At 40.7% G+C, this 18,985-nt stretch overlaps 2 protein-coding genes across 2 annotated transcripts in view; one reads left to right on the forward strand and one right to left on the reverse strand.

Moving 5' to 3' along the window:
- The window catches only part of KLHDC1 (kelch domain containing 1), a 32,174-nt gene extending 15,375 nt beyond the window's left edge, over window positions 1-16,799 (reverse strand). Inside the window, exons 1-7 of the mRNA XM_080397085.1 lie at window positions 15,837-16,799; window positions 11,667-11,737; window positions 8,542-8,659; window positions 7,479-7,597; window positions 5,630-5,708; window positions 4,636-4,719; window positions 2,522-2,605 (exon numbers count right to left, since the gene is read on the reverse strand). Of these exons, the coding sequence (XP_080253211.1) occupies window positions 2,522-2,605; window positions 4,636-4,719; window positions 5,630-5,708; window positions 7,479-7,597; window positions 8,542-8,659; window positions 11,667-11,737; window positions 15,837-15,938 (657 nt within the window). The 5' untranslated portion in view covers window positions 15,939-16,799. The remainder of the gene's footprint in view (window positions 1-2,521; window positions 2,606-4,635; window positions 4,720-5,629; window positions 5,709-7,478; window positions 7,598-8,541; window positions 8,660-11,666; window positions 11,738-15,836) is intronic.
- Window positions 1-18,985, forward strand: part of NEMF (nuclear export mediator factor) — a 162,394-nt gene that overhangs the window by 56,415 nt on the left and 86,994 nt on the right. The window lies entirely within an intron of this gene.

Here is an 18,985-nt window from a genome sequence, read left to right on the forward strand (position 1 = left end):
CCCTGACACACAAGATTCAAGTAAGACTAGACACTTTTTCAAGCTTTCCCAATATCCCTTAATTTCCTTAGTTATTTGCAAATCAAGTTTGTCCAAACCTACAACTCTGGAAGCTACTGCATGCAGCTGTCTCTCAGGGGTGGGGCTTTAGCAACAATTCCAGGGATCATGAGCCTGTATAAAAGGCCACATAACACATGATGGTTAAGAAAAAACAGGATCAATATTGTTTACTTTCTTTCCTGATTGCTTTGAAAATGTACTTCGGTGAAATTTTTTCCTGCAGCTGCGGGTGGCAATTCAAACTGAAAAACCAGCTGGATATTGCGTGGCCATTCTGAACCTGCTTTGATCTGTATGTCTGGTTTCTGTCTGAGCAAGCAGGAGTAAGCCATTTTGTAACAGAACTGTAGACTTTCCCTGAGAAGAACACTGCATTAGAGCACAGCTTTTACAGCATGAAAACAGGGGATAGGGAACAAAGTGCAATTTTACACTGTTTCATTTGCAAGTACTTGAGAAGACAGGGTTTAGGTTATGGCAGCTTTCCAAGATGAAGTTGGCGTATGTTCACCGCAGGGTATTTCCAACCAACAGTTAATTCCTTCACTTTCATATAACAAAACTATAGGAACACAACACTGAGGGCTTCTTCACTGTTACTTTTCATAGTAGTAGGCATAGGAAGCATTGTCTCATCCTCCAGCTGAATAAGATTAGAGGCTCTAAATTAACTGTAGGTAAAAGGAGCTAAAAACTTAAGTTAAAAAAAAAAAGTATGGAAGAGTACATAGTAATTTAAATTAGGAAGGTTTTTTTACTTGCCTTACAGAATCTGTTTCTCACATTCCTGATAAACTCCAGCTCATACAGAGACCTTTAAAAATAATATCTTCCCTATGCTTTTGCAACAGCTCTAAAAAGAGCTGGCACACTTTCCATCTCGTGAAGAAACTACCCTTGCAAAAACTTTACGAATGATAGGGGAGCTTGCATTAGTTAAGACTACCTACTACCATCCTTGTTTTCAGCCATAAGACAGGAATATGTTTTTTGAATTGGATTGCTGCCTAAGGCTTAAATTCTTACATTAATGCTTCAGCAGAGAACAACTGAAGAGAAAATCTCCTCTGTCTAGTACTAGATAAATTAAGTCTGTTGCTGAAAGGTTTTAGTATCTCCTTGCTTACCAGTGCTGGCTTCAAGGTTGTTAGGTACAGATAACCAGGGGGGATGATGCCTATGACTTTTTTTTATTATTATTATTATTAAAAAGAGCTAAGAAGTGTTAAGATTATATGGCAAGAATCTAGCCTTGATTTAAATACGCACTGATTGCATCCTATACAGACAGCTGTTAACTCTGCCTTTGACTGTCCTAAGGGACAACAGATTTAAGATCCTCCCACAGTGTATTAAATGGTACAGTTTTGGATCAACCATCAAGAAAGCAAACACAAACCTTACTCTTGTGGTAAAGAGCTTATGTTGGATGCCCAGAATAAAGCTGTTAACAGCAATCTCTATGGTATGCTGCCCATACTCTGTATCAAGGGGACAGAGCATGTTAAAGGTAAAGACTGCGGCTGCAAAATCGACATTCAAAGAGCAGAGGAGAGGCTTAACAAGACTGGAATGACCTGTGCCTGCAGCAGCCTGTGCTATCAGGTAACACACTGCAGCATCCTGTACCAGCTTGAATGTCTGGAGACTAACAGCTTTGTATCCAGCCATTATAATCACATGCTACTCTTCCAGACATCTGTATTTCAGTCACTTATGTGCAAAAAATGACAACAATTTAAATCATAAAGCCAAATGAAATCTGTTCTTTTCTACCTTTCACAACCATGTTGCAATTGTAAATATAAAATACTGTATCCCAACAGTTATTCTGAACTTCACTCTCCCAGAAGGTAAATATCAGAGTATGAAAGATGTGTATGTAAGTAACTGATGGTTCTTACACATTCCCTCTTTCTTTAGCGGGGGGGGGGGGGGGGGGGGGGGGGGGGGAGCACAAGCTAAAATCCCAGTTATACTTAATACTTGCTTTATTTTTAATTTATTTATATTTAATACAGTGAAATGGGGGGGAAAAAGCCAGAAGGTTCAACGTATGTATCTAAGCTGTAGCAAGCACAGAGTGCTAGCATCTCATTTATTTAAACTTGGTCTGTTAGCAGGCTTGCTTTTGCTCCACTCTCAAAGAACCATCTCTTACACACATATCAACCATTTTTGTTATTTATAAACATTTGTATTTACCACACAGTCATATTTTTTTCCCTTTTGGGGACAATGTATGCTTCATCATTAATACTACAGACAGAAAGACAGACTCTTATTTTTTTAAGACAGAGGGGGACGAAAAGAAGCATCCTGGATTCAGCACCCCTAACATACAGGTTAGGCCAGAGACATTTTGGATTTTTTTCTACTACAAAGTAATTTGCTATAAAAAAATAGCTGTCAAGGAAATAATATTACTGCCAATAAAATGTTTTAATTAAACACTAACCAGCACTCTTCCTCCAAAGATGTAACCTTTATTTCCCAGCACAGCACATGCATGAGCTGCTCGAGGCTGAGGTGGATCTCCACCCTGAAAGAACCAAAATAAGATCCTTCAGAACATCATCAAAGTGCCAGCTGAGGATAGTGGCAAGTCAGTGTTACTGAGACTGCAAAGATAAGGCCAACGTGCATCAATATGCTGACAAAACTGCAACTTTAAAAGGAAAATCATTTGTAGTCATGTCCAAGACTCCATAGATGTTAAAAGATACATATAATTGCCAAGGACAGCTTTAATCACATTCCCTCAGTTGCTAATGTTTAATATATTCCCTCTTGGTCTCATTTATCATTGCTTCATTTAAGTTAAATTCAATTAATTTAGCTTTAATTCCTAAGCATAAAACTACAGTAACACATCAGTTATTGTTGATATCTCCTGTGCAGCTTTATTTTTCCAAAGTGCAAACCATTAGGAACAGGTACTAAAATCTCTGGAAATCAGATCTTAAAATTTGATGTTATATCCAATAGCCACATGCCAAGAAGTCTTCCCTGTGTAAATCAGAAATAAAGATAGCAAAATTGGCTTTTATTTTTCAAAGGTAATTTCTTTTTCTTTTCATTTAGTTTTATAGGAATTTTAGAACATCCTATAAAGACCATAAAACAGTGTCAGACACTGATACTTCTACTGACATATGTACTTCGACTGAGTTCTCACGTAAACTCACTGGGATTTTATGAACCTTTATAGTATACTATCATATTAATATCAATAAATAGAAATGTGTGCATTACTATATTACTGGGTAAGTGAGTATACATGTTCCCTTGGAAGACTATTAAAATAAAGTATTTGCTGATTAATATCTGATCTGTTTATTCTAACAATATAGCATGACTGGGAGATATTTGTTCAACAGATTTTTTCAACATTTAACTCTTGAAGGGAATATAGCAAGTCCATATACACAGCATTTAAAATAACTATATAACCCTTGCATACTAACCATATAAAACATATAAACTTCACAAAGAAAAACTGAAGGCCTAAGCTAGCAATATAGCGAGTTTACTGTCTCTCCCCTTGCCTTCCTCAAGTCTGTGAAAGCTGAGTGGTGAACCAAGAAAGACCAGATTTCAAGACGACTATTTGTTCTTTCAGCCCAATATACTATCCTTCATGCCAACCTATCAGCTTTATGAAAAGGGGGAGGCAGGGGAGACGAAGAAATCTCCAGGCACACCTTAATCTCTCATGTGATCAATTCTCAGTTATCTGTGATAGGTTATCCATGTTGCAGATTAATTAGCTACAATCATCCAAATGGCTTCATACCAAAACAGTTCAAATAAATGGGGTCTGTTAACCTTGGTTTGGCACCATTAAGACCATTCCTGCATTTCTACCAAACACTGCCCAAAGATCTTTGCTTCATTCCAGAAGGCCTTCACTAGGTGTGAGACAGGATGAATATGGAGCTGGCCTGGATTAATGGCTGTGCTCCAGCCACAAAACTCTTCCAGACCCAAAGCCCTGGCACTGCCTACAACGATACCCAAAGTCAGTATAATTGACGTGATCCATTTCTAGAGGACCCAAGTTTGCATTGTGAGAAGCCACTGAAACACCTCCACAACCCGTTCCTCAGCCCCACTCTGGTATTCCTACTAAATGGATTTCTGGAGTATTCCTGTGCCTTGTCTTTCCAGTAATGGAGCGCTGACAGTAATTTTATATTCCCAACAGTTGTCTTAAAGCTTGAATACAAAGCTTTAACTATTCTGTATCTAGGGGATGGTTTTGAGATAATCATCTTCTAACATATTCAGATTTCTAATACCTCTCTGAAGCTTATGATGGTTTTTACATCAGAACCACATTATAGAAAAAACAGCAGTCTAACAACATCCCGTGGGAGAAAAATCTCGTATCAGTTCTGAATTTTCCACATTTCACAGGCACTGAGTGTCCTCCTGTTTAATGTTATAAGCCTGAGCAATACTAAGCATATTCAGATTTCTTCTCCCAACATAAGTTTCTAGAGCACCATAACTATTCAAAATGCAGGAAAATCACAATTGTGCCAGAAGACGAGACTAAAAAACACTCACTCTAATTGCTGGTTGAGACCAAGTTTGTGTGGTTGTATCAAAAACATGAACATCATTATGCCATCCCCAGAATATCTGTCCTTCCTAAAAAAAGAAGTTAAAAAATTAAAAATAAGTATATTTTATTTTTTAAATCTTTGTGCTTATTAAAGGATGTAAATCCAGAAATGATCTATCAAAACAGAAAATAAACTAAAATACAGAATTTTCTTAAAAGACACGTAGTTAATATTCTTAAATAATGATACAGCAGCTCAGGTCTAGTTGAAGGTCAACAGCATTCAGGAATTTTAGGGCTGATGACATTTCTGAAAATGGGCTTTGGGCTCCAACATCAGTCACTGCAGTAGAAAACTCTTACCTTCTAATTTTTAGGGTAGCATACTCAGGAATAAATAGATTGTATCAAGTAATACATTTCTGTAAGTCACTATTTAACAGCTGATGTAAGGACCTATACTCCCTTAATGCATATCTACTTCTTACTATTTCCTGTCACTATATAATCAGTTTTCTTTCTGTTAACTGTAAGAAATCATAGGAAATTAGCTAATCCATGCATCGTGAAGTAACAGCATTCACTGCAGGTAACAAATTGAAGAAAAACTGAAAGTATTTGCCAGTTAGACTTGTGAAGCTATAAATTCCCTACCATTACTTCAAGGAAACAAATTCTAAAATTTTCTGGGAGTTTCATATTTAAAATATGTCTTCAGATTTAAAATACTGCCTTTGTTTCTGCTTTGACAGCATTTTGTTTCATTGCACTCAAAGCCTAGCATCGGGTACTTGGAATAAGCTAAACACCCACCGCTCCCAACATGCAGTGTCTGAAATTTCAAACCTAATTTGAAGATTCTAATTTGCATTGCTGATGATGTTACAAATACAAGAAAAATCAGACAGATTTTCATACTTACTGAGTATAGTATAAAAGATCATGTTTTGACAATCAGAAAGGACAAAGCACTCTGATTTGTGACAAATCTCTTACCCAAAACGCATCATGGACATCAAAACAATCACTCAGTTCATTATGCTTCCTACAGCCATAGCCACCAAAATATATTAGGCTAAAAGAATAACAACAAAAAATAAGTTCAGTTAGCTGTTTTGTGAATAACATTCTAATGAATAAGCTGCAATAATTTCAAATTTTGGTTTACCTATTGTACTATGAATCATATAAACAAAATATTTCCTATTGAACCTAATTACATAGCAAACCTTACCTACATGAGGCAATAGTTAACACTCCTCAACAAGCCTGACAGAAATCCACACAAGCAAGGAAGGAGGTTCAAGATAACTCAAAGTCCCTACCCTCTATTCCTCCATCTACAAGCTTATTTATCAGTCAGATTTTAAGACATTAATCTCAAAACGACACATAACACACAAGACAGTGAAATGCCTACACTTTCTCCAGAATTCCTACCCTTTTCTATTGCAACTCCTGTGCTCCTGCTACATTTGTTAGCCTTCTGTATACATCTTTTCACAACAAATGTTCCCAAGGTTCAGCCCACAGACTGCCTGTGACCCGCAAAGTCTTTCTCTAGCTTATAAAGAGATTCTTTCAACTAAGCACTACTGAACATATTGCATTGCAAGTATTGTTACACACCTCCCAGCCTAATATTCCACCCATGAAATGGCCATCCATAAGTAATGGTTCCTAAAGTTTTGTTTAACTTCAACATTTGAGGATATTTGGTATAGTTGTTAGTGATCTTGGGAGAAGGCAATTTAGGAAATGATGGGATGGTGAAGGTCATTCCAGACTGACATTCCTAGGGAAACAGAGTTAACTGAAAGCATTGTGCAATACACCAAGACATCCTGATCTGCAAATTCACAGCTCGTGAAATTTTAATGTATGCTTCTGAAAAGGTGCATAGCTTGTTCCCAAATACTTTCATTAAATGAAAAGGTTACACTCTGCCATCTAAAAGAGGTAATTTTCTCAGTATGCAGATTATGATACTCTGAATAGATTGTGTTGAATAATCTTGTATTAACAGCTAAGGAGAATTTGTTCAAATATTTGTAATTTCATATATCTTGCAGTTAAATTAGAATTACATAACCAAGATATAGTACTGAGAGGCATTATACACTTTATGCAAAACCTCTTTATATGTGGAGTCCAGAAACAGATAAATCATTTACATTATACAGTGTTCAACTGTGTATCACATTGCTACTTGCTTACAATAACTTTTATAAGAAATCACTGACACGTCGCTTTCTTGTGACCACACACACCACAATATCTGGACACTTTCCGCAATAAACACAAAATCTCCAAGTATTTATTTTTAGCTAAGTATTTTTTCTAAATACACTGAGTAACTTTTACAACACAAATATCTAGGCTGACTTGGTTCTTGTAAAATTATCACTGAAATGCCTTTGCAATTGTCAGCATTTATATGCTATTAAAATCCCTGAAAACATACTAAATATATTTTGTTTCAGGTAATAATTTAACGCTCATATAATGTAACAAAAAAGCAACGTAACTTTTATACTGATCTTTTAATGTGTTAAAATTAAAAATATAAGTAGTAAATGCATAATGACTTTTATCTAAAGTCTCAAAGCATTCCATAAACTTTCACTAAATTTCCAAACCCTCTTCTAAAATGGGTTTATACTTACCATTAATTCAGCTCACATGTGACAAAACTCTGGTAGAAAGTTGTTAGGAGAGTTACACAAACTCCCACAGCAAGTCAAGCTAAGAATTAGAGTTTCATGAATCCCAAACCTGTGTGCTCTTCACTTTACAGTACTTCCTCTCTGCAGTTAACACATATTAAATATGCTTAATGCGTTACCTGTCCTTATACACCCAGCAGGAAAGCTTGTCACGTGGTGTAGGAGGTTGACCTTTAAAATTTGTAATTTTTTTCCACCTATAGGTTCCATTTTTTGTTCGCAAATTAACATAATACAGCTTAAAAGAAAAAAATTACAATATTTTCAGTATAAATTATGCCAAAGACTCCAGCACAAATCACCAACAAATAGAACAACCCACCACCCCCAGAATACACCACTCCTTCGAAAAAAAAAAAGGAACTGACAGTGAAGCTTACAATATGTAGCAACATACAGGAAGAGTCCAATACACCACAAGAACACAGTTAAAAGTCTGAGAATTAGCAGCAAGTTTTCCTTGCCTTCACTCAGCTAGACGAGGAACAGTAATATGCTGCTCCTTTCAGAGTCAACTGAAGCCTGGCAAAAAACTTCTGCAAGACAAACAGCTCTCAGTTCAGTTCCACTGGCAGAACTGTCTACCTAACTTGCAAAAAAAATTAAAAAAACCAGCAAGGCTTGGGAACAGAGTACTAAACTGAGATCTGATTACAGGGTCAATTTCACTTATTTTCTAGTCAGGGCTGAACTCTGACTTCATTTACACTAAATGATAAAACAGCTCATTTCATCTACTTTGCCACTCCAGTCTTCAGTTACAAGGAAAACCGGTAGCTCTATTTTAACTTTAATTATTACCTAAATACATACGAAAGGCGATCACTATCAAAAAGCAAAAATAAAAGGGATATTCTGAGATCAATTACAATTATGGCTGCCAACATAGTTTTAAAAAAAGGCAATTGGAAAAGCACTGGCAGTTTTCAGCAATAAATACAGAAAATTTCATAAGGTCTTACACTTAAGATATGATTCAATGAAAAATCCCAGAAAAATATATGGAGTTGAATATTAAAACAAAACCTGAATTTTTTGTCAGTTTAGAAGTATACTTTTTCTACTAAAATAAAGCTTTTCCTTAAATTTCTCCTTAATTCAAATGCAAAGTACACCAGACAAAACAGAAAGGTCAGCATTAGTATTCATTCAAATACAATATGTTAGAAAAGAATGCAATACCCGATTACTGTATCCTTTATCATCAAATCCACCAAAAATGTACAGCTTCCCATTAATGCTTGCCCCACAGCTTCCTGACATGGAGGTAGGTAACTCTCCTTCCATTAGGTGCATTGTCCTGCAATTTAGCACATACATTAAATCTTACAATGCTGCTTTCAAATTGCTAAAATTAACAAACCCAAGCCAGATGTATTAAATATTTTAGACTTAAAGCTAAAAATACAGTTTTAGCCATAACTAGCAGTAGAAACTACAGCTGATATATGAAGTCAGGCTCCTGTAGCTGAGAGGACTTTTATGTGAATACTGTGCATATGTTTATGAAGCGCCTCAATTTTCCTGGAGGTGAAGCCGGTAGTAACATTCATTATTCAAAACCTGGAAATAGTATTAACTCCCAAAACTCCTGAAATGAGAACACAGTACTGCTGTTATTTTACAAACGGAAAACTGAGGCAGAAGTAGAAATAAAGGTCAGAGGTACTCACTAATTTTGGTACATAGTATGTTTTGCACCATATTTAGCGTAAGTTAAAAAAAAAATCTTCAAAAATGCCAATTTTAGCAATGAGTTCTCTGTTCTTCAGCAGCAGCTGCAGTTCCAAGCCTTTTCCTTGCTAGTCTCACTTACAAACCAGTAACATCCTGGGATGTGATGTCACGCCATCTCAAGCACTATGGAACTATCTGATGAACCTGTTTCTACCAAACTCACGAGGCTGAGCGTTAGGCAAAGACCATGCTTAGCATCACTACTCCACATTGAAAACAGCTCCCCTAGGATCTCAAATTCCTGCAGAAGATAGGGACCTGCACTTCCCTCTCATGTACACACACACAGAGGGCATGTGATTTGTTTAGGATTTCCACCTTGTTGCCACACCTTTGGTCACGGTCAAGTTAGCAGCTAAACTTCAGCCTGTCTGTGCTGGCACTCCAACTCCTTGCCCAAGCTTCCACCCCATGGTTTCTGGCTGAAGCTTTCTTCCTCTGCCGTTCCTGTTCGTTTTTCTCAGCTCTCCACCTGATCTGAGTCTGCCCTCCAACTGGGTCCTTGGCCCAGTCTCCCTCTCAGTCATGGTCTCCCACCTTCAAAGCCTGCTTTACTCTTTATCCTGTCTGCTAGCTCTAATATCACCACACTTGTTGGCCCAGTCAAATCCATTCATTCCCTTCTTCATATCCACATCTAGATCAGATATTTTCATTGTCCATCACTGGTGGCTATACAGAAGAAAAGCATTCTTACAGCTTTGAGTTCTGATGCTTGACTTTACCCCAACCTAAAAGAACTGGAGGCAGCCATTAAAAGGAAAAGCTTTTTACATGGTAAATCACCAGATGTGAATGATGCACCTCCCTACTGAATACGGTGCTCAAGTCACTGCTTCCAAGTACTTTTGTTCTGGCACCAGCACTGCCACAGGCCAGCCCTCCTTCCCCTCCTCTGCTCTTGCTCTCTCATTTTGCTTGTTCCTGTGTCATGCTGTGCACCCAGCTGTATGCGTACAACTGTTTGTGCTGTAAACTGAATGAGATCAAGAATGGATCCTGGTTAAAAATAACCCTGAAAAAAAAAAGTTATATTTAACCCAGATCACTTTCCTGATCCAATTTCCCGTGTGACCATATAAACAGCTGTACCAGTACAAATGATACGGGGACATCATGGGTGAAAACCAAGGAGAGCATGAGGTTGCTTTAGCCAACCCTTTCACCAAAAGAAACATAACAAAATGCAGTCTCAGTGAGGGTACAATCTAAAAAAAGGAAAGGAAGGAGAAAAAGAAAAAAGACCATGGAGATGTGGAAATTCACACATACTCTAAGACACCTTCCTGATCTCCCCCTCCTCCCATTCTCCCTCTAAATTGTTCTGAATACAGGTATGCAAGAAATATATAAACAGGTGGGAGACTAGACAGACAGCTGGCAGAAAAAACATATAAGCCCAGATGGATACTACTTTACCAGACTGAATGCAATCATTGTAATAAAAAACACCAGAAAGCTTTAAAAAAAGGCACTTTTAATCTCTTCCCACATACAATATGTAACCTGGCTTGTATCTGAAACAGTGTGGCCAGCAGGGCCAGGGCAGTGCCTGTCCCCTGTGCTGGGCACTGGTGCGGCCGCCCCTCGAGCCCTGTGTGCAGCTCTGGGCCCCTCACGCCAAGAGGGACGCTGAGGGGCTGGAGCGTGTCCAGAGCCAGGCAGGGGCTGGGGAAGGGGCTGGGGCACAAGGCTGCTGGGGGGCGGCTGGGGCAGCTGCAGGGGTTTAGCCTGGAGAAAAGGAGGCTCGGGGGGGGGGGACACCTTATTGCTCCCTACAGCTACCTGAAAGGAGGGTGTAGCAAGGTGGGGTCGGTCTGTTCTCCCAAGCAACAAGCGATAGAACAAGGCAACGGCCTCAAGTCGTGCCAGGACAGGTTCAGATTGGACATGAGGAAAAATTTCTTCACCAAAAGGGTTGTCAAGCACTGGCACAGGCTGCCCAGGGCGGTGGTGGAGGCACCATCCCTAGAGGTGTTTAAGAAACACATAGATGTGGTGCTTAGGGACATGGTTTAGTGGTGGGCTTGGCAGTGTTGGGTTAATGGTTGGGCTTGATGATCTTAAACCTCTTTTCCAACCTAATAATTCTATGAATATAAAATGTAAATATTAGATTGCTAGTGGCATGCAAGATCTGGTTAGTTATGAGTATTTATGCAAATACACTCTGAACAGAATTAAGTAATAACAAAACCCATATAATTGTAAATAGATCAAGAATCCAAATACCCAGTGTTTAAATATTCCTTTTAACACAGAAATTAATGGATGGAGAACTAAGCCAAAATAAATGCCCAAATAAAATGCACCTGTTTTAACAACACAGCCTTAAGCTGACCATTTCAAACACTCTCTTGAAAAAAACAATTGTACTAAAGGAATTAATGTATCTCCTAGAGTAAATTCACAAGTACACAGTCTGTTCTTCAGTCTTTACATTAAACATCCGCTATTTAAACTCCAAGGAACATGACCAATAATTCACGTAACTGAAGTCTTTTCATCGCAGCTAACTGTAATCTATGCAAACATCAACTTTATGTATTAATGTAAATTATGCAACTTACCATAACCCACTATCCATTTCATAGATCCAGAGCTCATCATTAGGCAGATAAACTTCATTTTCTTCAATTGACTAAAACCAAGAAAAATTTCACAAATGTTAAATCAATTATGCATTATACACCATACATTTTAAAATTAAATACCAAGTCATGTTACTTAGCAACACAGAATAATCTTAAGGAGGTAATCTACCAAAGCATGTCATACCCCAGTTTTATTGCTTTGATCACTACAATTTTAAACAGGCAGCTCAATAATGCTAATATTTTACATTTTATACTAGAAGTTCAAAAAATATGTTTTTCATTTTTTGAAGCTATTAAAAGCACAGTGCTAGGTGTTTCCTGATGTCATTGAGCTTTGTTATTAATAGCATCTTAAATCACTCATTTTAAAGCGTGAGGTTTATAAAGAAGTAAGTTTGGTGGGGAGAGAAGTGTTACAATATTCAAAAAACAATACTAATACAATAGCCTATTTGTAAAAATAAGAAAAGAGCACAGGTGAACAATCAAGTCATTAGGAAACATACACAACTGCTACTAACAAGTAGCACAACAGTACCATAACATGAACATGGATTTTAAAAAAACAAGAATCTTAAAAGAGACTGTTAAAGATGCTTCCATCCTCTATGAAAATGCAAAAGCAAGTATTTTTTCAGTCGCTGATGTGATCATTTGCAGGAGCAGGCTGGAAACTAGGACCATGCGTGGCAATCAGTTAGCTAAGGGGAATGTGCTCGAGCTTGTCTAGACAACAATTAACATGATACAGAGCATAGGGGAGTGGTGGACGGATGGCGCCAAGGAAAGGTAACACCTTGCTGTTAATTGATGGTAGTTAACCACCAATCGGGGATTGCCTAGGATGCAATGCTTAGCTTCAAGAACCAATCTGTTTAAAACGCGCAGCTTCTGAAAGTGTTATATAAACTCGTGCTTCTGTACAATAAATTGACATTTGCTTGCACCAAGCTGCGTCCCGTCTCTTCATTCGCCGCAATCATTCTGAGCAAATTTGCTGTATCCGTTATCCTTCATACCTCCACAAATCAAAGAGAAGGATCAAAGTACTAATGCTGTTCTTTTTTCTGCATCTTCCAGGACAAAAAAGTTCTCCTTCCCCTGAAGGATTTTTTTCCTCATTCCTAACTCCTTTTTATCTTTTCCAGAAACTGAAATTTTGCCATGCTGTGTAGCTGGGTAAAGAACTGCACAACTAAACAAAGTTAGAAAAAATATTTATTTTAAAAATAAGGAACTTAATTCCTCTGGCCCACTCACTAAAGGGACGGATTTACCAACTTAATGTTTTGCCAAGAAAGATGTATAACAACATAAACCTCCTGAATTAAAACTCATTATCTTTTGGTTTGGAAGTTACTTTTAATTAGGAGACAATTCTTAGCATATGGGGAAAATATAGACAATAGTGTAACCAAAAAGCACAAAAAGAACAGTTACTTGCAGTGACGGAAGGAACTCGAAAGAACAAAATGTCAAATATAAAAGAGCTTAACCTATGACATAACATGGAGAAAAATAATTCCTCAGTGGAAGACAGATCTGTAAAGACTCCCAAACAGAAGCTTTGCAAGAAAGAAAAATAATTTGGGAAATAATTATGAGGAAGAATAACAAACAGAAGAAGGAAGCCCAAAAGAATGCAACTGCAGCACTCGGATTGAGTAACAATTACACCATTAATTATTGTCTTAGCATTATAAAGAAATGAAAGACAGAGAGAATAAGCAGCCAGAGTCAGTAAAAGAAAAATAAACACAATCAAAATTAATGTGAGGAAAAGAAGTTAAATACAAAACCAAAATTTACTTATTAACAATTTCGTTACTGATATTGATTACTTGCCTTTAAAAGACATTTTATTATTACCTTCTCGATTTGAAAGGTGCAAACCAGGCACATACACACTACATTTGGTACAGTTTATCCTGCCAGGTGCCTTTCACAAGGTAAGCTCTGCTCTTACAAGCAGCTTGCAGCCTTCACAAAATGCTGAAGTCTACTCAATTTAATCTAGATATGTCAGCGGTCAGAGGCCGAGCATTTGCTACAGAACCAACTCTGAGCAAATATGCTGATGCCAAAAATAAGTTAGCTAGGCGGCAGTCCACCATTAAATATAAAATGTAAAAAAGTAAAATGATTCACCCATGTAAAGTGCTGCTTAAAGAGTAACAATGATTTTCACAGTACTCTCCACAAACCAGTACGTAAATCTACTAAAAACGCTTGTAGAGATGTTCTGCTAAACTTAACACATTGTCCACTCTGACTGTGCCATGAACCCAGGATTCTTTATTAGAAAACCTTTGAAAACACTGTGCTAGCCAGTACAACCTCAGTTTCTAAAAACCAAAGCATAAAGTATTACCAATCACTTAGATGTTGCACAGTTATACAGTGTATTATGGAGCTTAGAGCCAGAAAAGGACACTGAATCTTCCTGTACATCACAGACGACTCACATTATTTAAATATTTGCTTATTCTAAAGGTGGCTAACTTCTTGCCACTACAAAATACATATTCAAATCTCTACGTGACTTGCAGCCACAAGAAACACTACCTACCAAAGACCTGCAAAGGAAAGAAAAGCAGTGGGAACAGTTTACAGGCTCCTCAGAGAGCTCCTCAACTTCATTACAGTCAGTATTGGGCAAGCCTGGTCACACAACATCTAGAGAAGGCATGCCAGGGTAACCCAGGCAGTGAAAGCCAGCTGCCCTGGCTGCCTGCCGCAGCAGGGGTTTGTTTTCCAGTATGCGGTATCTGTTCATATTTGCAGTATTTTGGTTGTCACCAGCAGCACAAACCTCTCCATGTCACACAGATCGAGTTCAGGAGCAGAGCAACTCCTCAAATTCCATGAGCTGCCCAGCTCTATGCCTCTGGGCTAAAAAGTCCAACACTTTTAGTTATTAAAAAAAAAAAAACACAAACAACCACCAAAACCATTTCAACTTCCAGAAAGTGAACTATAATGTGCTTCAAGAAGAGGCAACTAGTACCTGAGAACCCTAGAAATGTCCTTCCCCCTGCTACTGCACACACTCGCAACATATAATTTCCAAGTTTAAATCCAAGAGGCCTCAAATAGAATTCTTTGGTTGAGTACCAAAGAACAAGCTTTGCACATTTGAAAGTTTACCTTAGCCCATGAAAAATATAGATGGAAGAACATGGAGTACAATAGTAGAAACACAGTTTCAAGACCAGGAATAATACCAAGCACAACTACTTTCACATTTTAGAGCCAACACGCACAGATATTGTGGATAAAGTGAACTGGCTGTATTTAATGTAGTTTAATGTTCGTAGCTCCTTTCTGGACTGAATTCATGCAAAGCTAAGAGTCCCAAAGATTCACACATGCCAGAAGTAGAAGTGATCTTTCAAGGGGAAAAAACAGATGTGTTTTTAGTCCATCACTAGCTTGTTTTTGAAGTAACAGAACTACTTTCTGAGGGAGGAAGATACACGGTACCTAACATACAACTACTAATCAGTAAAAAATGCAGGGACTCAGGAACAAGAACACGAATTATGTACAGACACAAATTACAGCCGTCACCCCCCAGAGGAAGGGAGATGACAGCAGCGCTCCCAGAGCACAGCTGCCGCACGTCTATATGAAAGGGGAAGCAAACCGGCTCTACCAGCCCCTTCCCCAACGCATGCTCCGTGATGGAGGCACCTGAACACAGATTAGGAGACGGCCACGGGCGCCAGCGCTGAGGCACCTACACTCAGAGAAGGGGCCAGCCAGATGAGAGGGGCGCGCTCCCTCCCTTCGCGCCCTTCTCTTCAGCGCAACCGCCGCTCCCGCCGCCGCCGCCATTTAAAACGGCCGCCCCCGCAGGACGCGCGGCCCCGGCAGCCAATCAGCGCTCGCGCTGAGGAAAACAGCGCTCCGCTCCCGGCCCGCCGAGGGGCCGCGCCGCTGAGGGGGCGGTTGGGGGCGATGTGGGGCCCGGCCATGCGGCGGGGGAGCGCCCTCCGCCTCCGCTCCGCTCCCCCGGGGCTCCTCGGGCCGGCTCCCCCCGGGCGGCAGCGCGCCGCCCCGCTGCGCCGCTTCTTGCGTCCCTACTCGGCTTTCCTCCCGTCCTCGCCCCCAGCGCCCTCCGGCCGCCTCCTCCCGCCTTACCACGTATCCTCCCCACACATAGAGAAAGTTCCCGTCCACCACGGCGCAGTGGCCGCTCCGCTCCTCGGCCACGCAGAACTGCTCCGCGGAGTCTGCCGCCATCTTAGGAGGAGGAGGAGGAGGAAGCAGCAGCTCGCCTGCCTCAGTGTTCGCGTCCCGCCACCGCCTCCTCCGGGAGAGGCTGCGGCTCTCTGCCCGTCGCTCCCCTCAGGCGGACGGGAAGCGAAGAGGGTCCAAAGTGTGGGGCGTCACCTTCCCCTCGGCGCCGGGGCTGTGGCCTCCCCGCGGCTCCGCGCGGCGGGCGGGCGCCCTCCCGCTGCCCCCCGGCGCTGCAGCCGGGCCGGGCTGAGGGGGTCGCGGCGGCGGGCGTGTGGGTGCGCCTCGCTGGATTTGGCCTTGGCACAGCGCTTGGAAGGGGCCCTGTCAGCGTGGGCGCAGGCTCCTGCCCTGGGCCAGGACGCAGCCTCGGCCCGGTGAGGCGTGTGGAAAGTTGCGGTGTGACACCGAAGGCCTGATAAACCATGCAGAAGCCTGTGAATAAAGAGCGTAAGGGGAGGAAAAAAGCAGCAAGGATACCTAAGCACAAATCCAGTGCGAGAATGGAAGATTTGGGTCTCAAGATGGGAGGTAGTTTAGGACAACCGCAGCAGATTGCTGTCTCTCTGAAGGTGAGAGGAGTTATGCACCCGCCAGAAATACCAGCTATGAAACAGTAGCTGATATTACTTGAAACAATTGTATAAGAGTTCAAATTACTGATCCTAGAGAGAAAGATCCTGTGACTGCTGTGTAACCTACAGCCTAGAAGCAGCCGAAGCAAGAAGCTACGTGCTGTGTGTGGTAGAGTTGCTTGAGGAGAATACCAGAGGTGCTCTGCAGGGCCTGTGCGTTTGGGCCAGTGCTGAGCTAGAGGTAACTAACAGAATAAAGATGATGTTGGGATCTCAGTGAGTCACGTGCCACCAGGTCCCAAGCTACATATTTTTCACTTATTTGAGAGATCTCCACTACTGTACAGTCTTTCCTGTATGTTGGCCTGCCCTTTAAACAGCAGGCTAGGAAAAGCAGTAGCCTCTTACACTGCCCTGCCACCTCTTACATTGTTAGATCAACAACCCAGTGTATTCCAGCTGGACAGTGGACACAGCTGGAGTGAACGGAATTCAAAATAAAACAGATATATTTCTTCAGAAAGTGTAGTAGAGCTTGTGAGAAACAAGCACTTTACCATATTGTAAAAGAACACTGAAAAGTATTTGTAAAGATTTTCTTGTGAAAGTGGGACATACACTTCTTCTGTTGGATCTAGGAGGGAAAACATGAATTATTCCTGTCAATAACTGCTAATATTAAAATGAAGAAATGTGATGATGGTTAAAACACAGGAATAAGCATTTGGAAGAGTTAAGAAAAACATGAGTAACAGGCAAGCGATCTGTGTGTCAGGTAGAGCTACAGTGTGATGTCTCAGGAAGACGCTTATGAGGTGTGCAGTCATCAGCCCGTGGTTTTGCTGGTGGAGCAGTGACAGACATGAAAATGAGATATTTGTCATGCTTGGTGTAACAATACAATTTACCTTCGGTGTGAGGTAGATGTGCTATCTGACCATAAACCATTAGGCTGTCTCAGCTGGCACTTGACTCTAAGGCCACAAGTGCTGCGACCATGGCACTGTGATGTTCCACAAAGCCATGGCAGTGGGCAGAGACAAAGAGCTGGACATGGCTTCCAGAGCTCAAGACAGATGGCTCAGTGTAACAGAAGTCTACAGCTCATGCTGGAATACTTTTATATCTCTGGTGGGAGGCTCCAGGCAACCTAACAGAACCCCAAATACAACAGGATGCTGTAGGAGTATGCTTTATATTCCTGGTTTGGTCATACCTTAAAAAAAATTAGTTTCTTTTTAGATGAGGGGTATATTCCTTTTGCAGGTGCGTCTTCCTTTGTCAGGTGAGACATGAGCTGAATGTCAAAATCAGATTTTCTTGAAATGAGAATAAGCAGTAATCTTAGCAAATACAAGAACTTATGTAAGGATTGGGTTCATAATTTGCACCTAGCTGCATGCCTGAGATGAAAAGTGGATCATATTTCCTGCCAAAATAGCTGAGACCTGTCAGTTGGTAGTGTTTTGTCTAAAGAGAGTAGATACAGCTTCACCCATTAGCTTGATCCCAGGTGAGGAGTGGTTATAAATTATGCAGTTGAGAATGGACTGTAGAAAACAGGCTGATATTTTTTATCTGTCTTTATATCACTGCAATCTTTTGATCAAGGAACTTTCTTTCAGAGTTGCTTTGTGAGCCTTCTGTGGAATAAAGCTGTACTTTGAGGAACAGGGTTCAGAGTGTTTGAACAGAATGTCATGCATTTTTCATCTGGAGAGAAGGCAGCTCTCCCACAAGACTGGAACTGTGTGATGCGGAGGGTGTTTGTCATATTTATTGTCCCAGTGGGATGCACCCCTGAGTGCTGAGGGAGCTGGCAGATGTTATTGCTAAGCCACTCATCATCATCTTTGAAAGGTCATGGAGGACAGGAGAGGTGCCTGAGAACTGGACCTAAGCCAATGTCACTCCAGTCTTCAAAAAGGGCAAGGAGGAAGACCCAGGAAACTACACGCCGGTTAGCCTCACCTCCATCCATGGAAAGCTGATGGAACAGCTCATCCTGGAGGTCATCTCTTAAGCATGTGGAAGAGAAGAAGGTTATCAGGAATAGTCAACATGGAGTCACCAACGGGAAATCATGCCTGACCAACCTCACAGGCTTCTCTGATGGAATGACTGGCTGGGTAGATGAGGGGAGAGCAGTGGATGTTGTCTACCTTGACCTCAGCAAGGCTTTTGACACTGTCTCCTGTAACATCCTCATAGGTAAGCTCAGGAAGGGTGGTTTGATGAGTGAAGACATTGAGACAGACTGAGAACTGGCTGAATGGCAGAGCTCAGAGGGCTGTGATCAGCAATGCAGACAGAGTCTAGCTGGTGTTCCCCAGGGGCCAGTACTGGGTCTAGTCCTGTTCAGCCTATTTGTAAGTGACCTGGATGAAGGGACAGAGTGTGCCCTCAGCAGGTCTGATGATGATACAAACTGAGAGGAGCGGCTGATACCCCAGAAGTCTACATTGCCATTCAGCGAGA

This window comes from Falco punctatus, assembly GCF_963210335.1.
Source record: "Falco punctatus genome assembly, chromosome: 7".
In the NCBI taxonomy this organism is placed as follows: Eukaryota; Metazoa; Chordata; class Aves; order Falconiformes; family Falconidae; genus Falco; species Falco punctatus.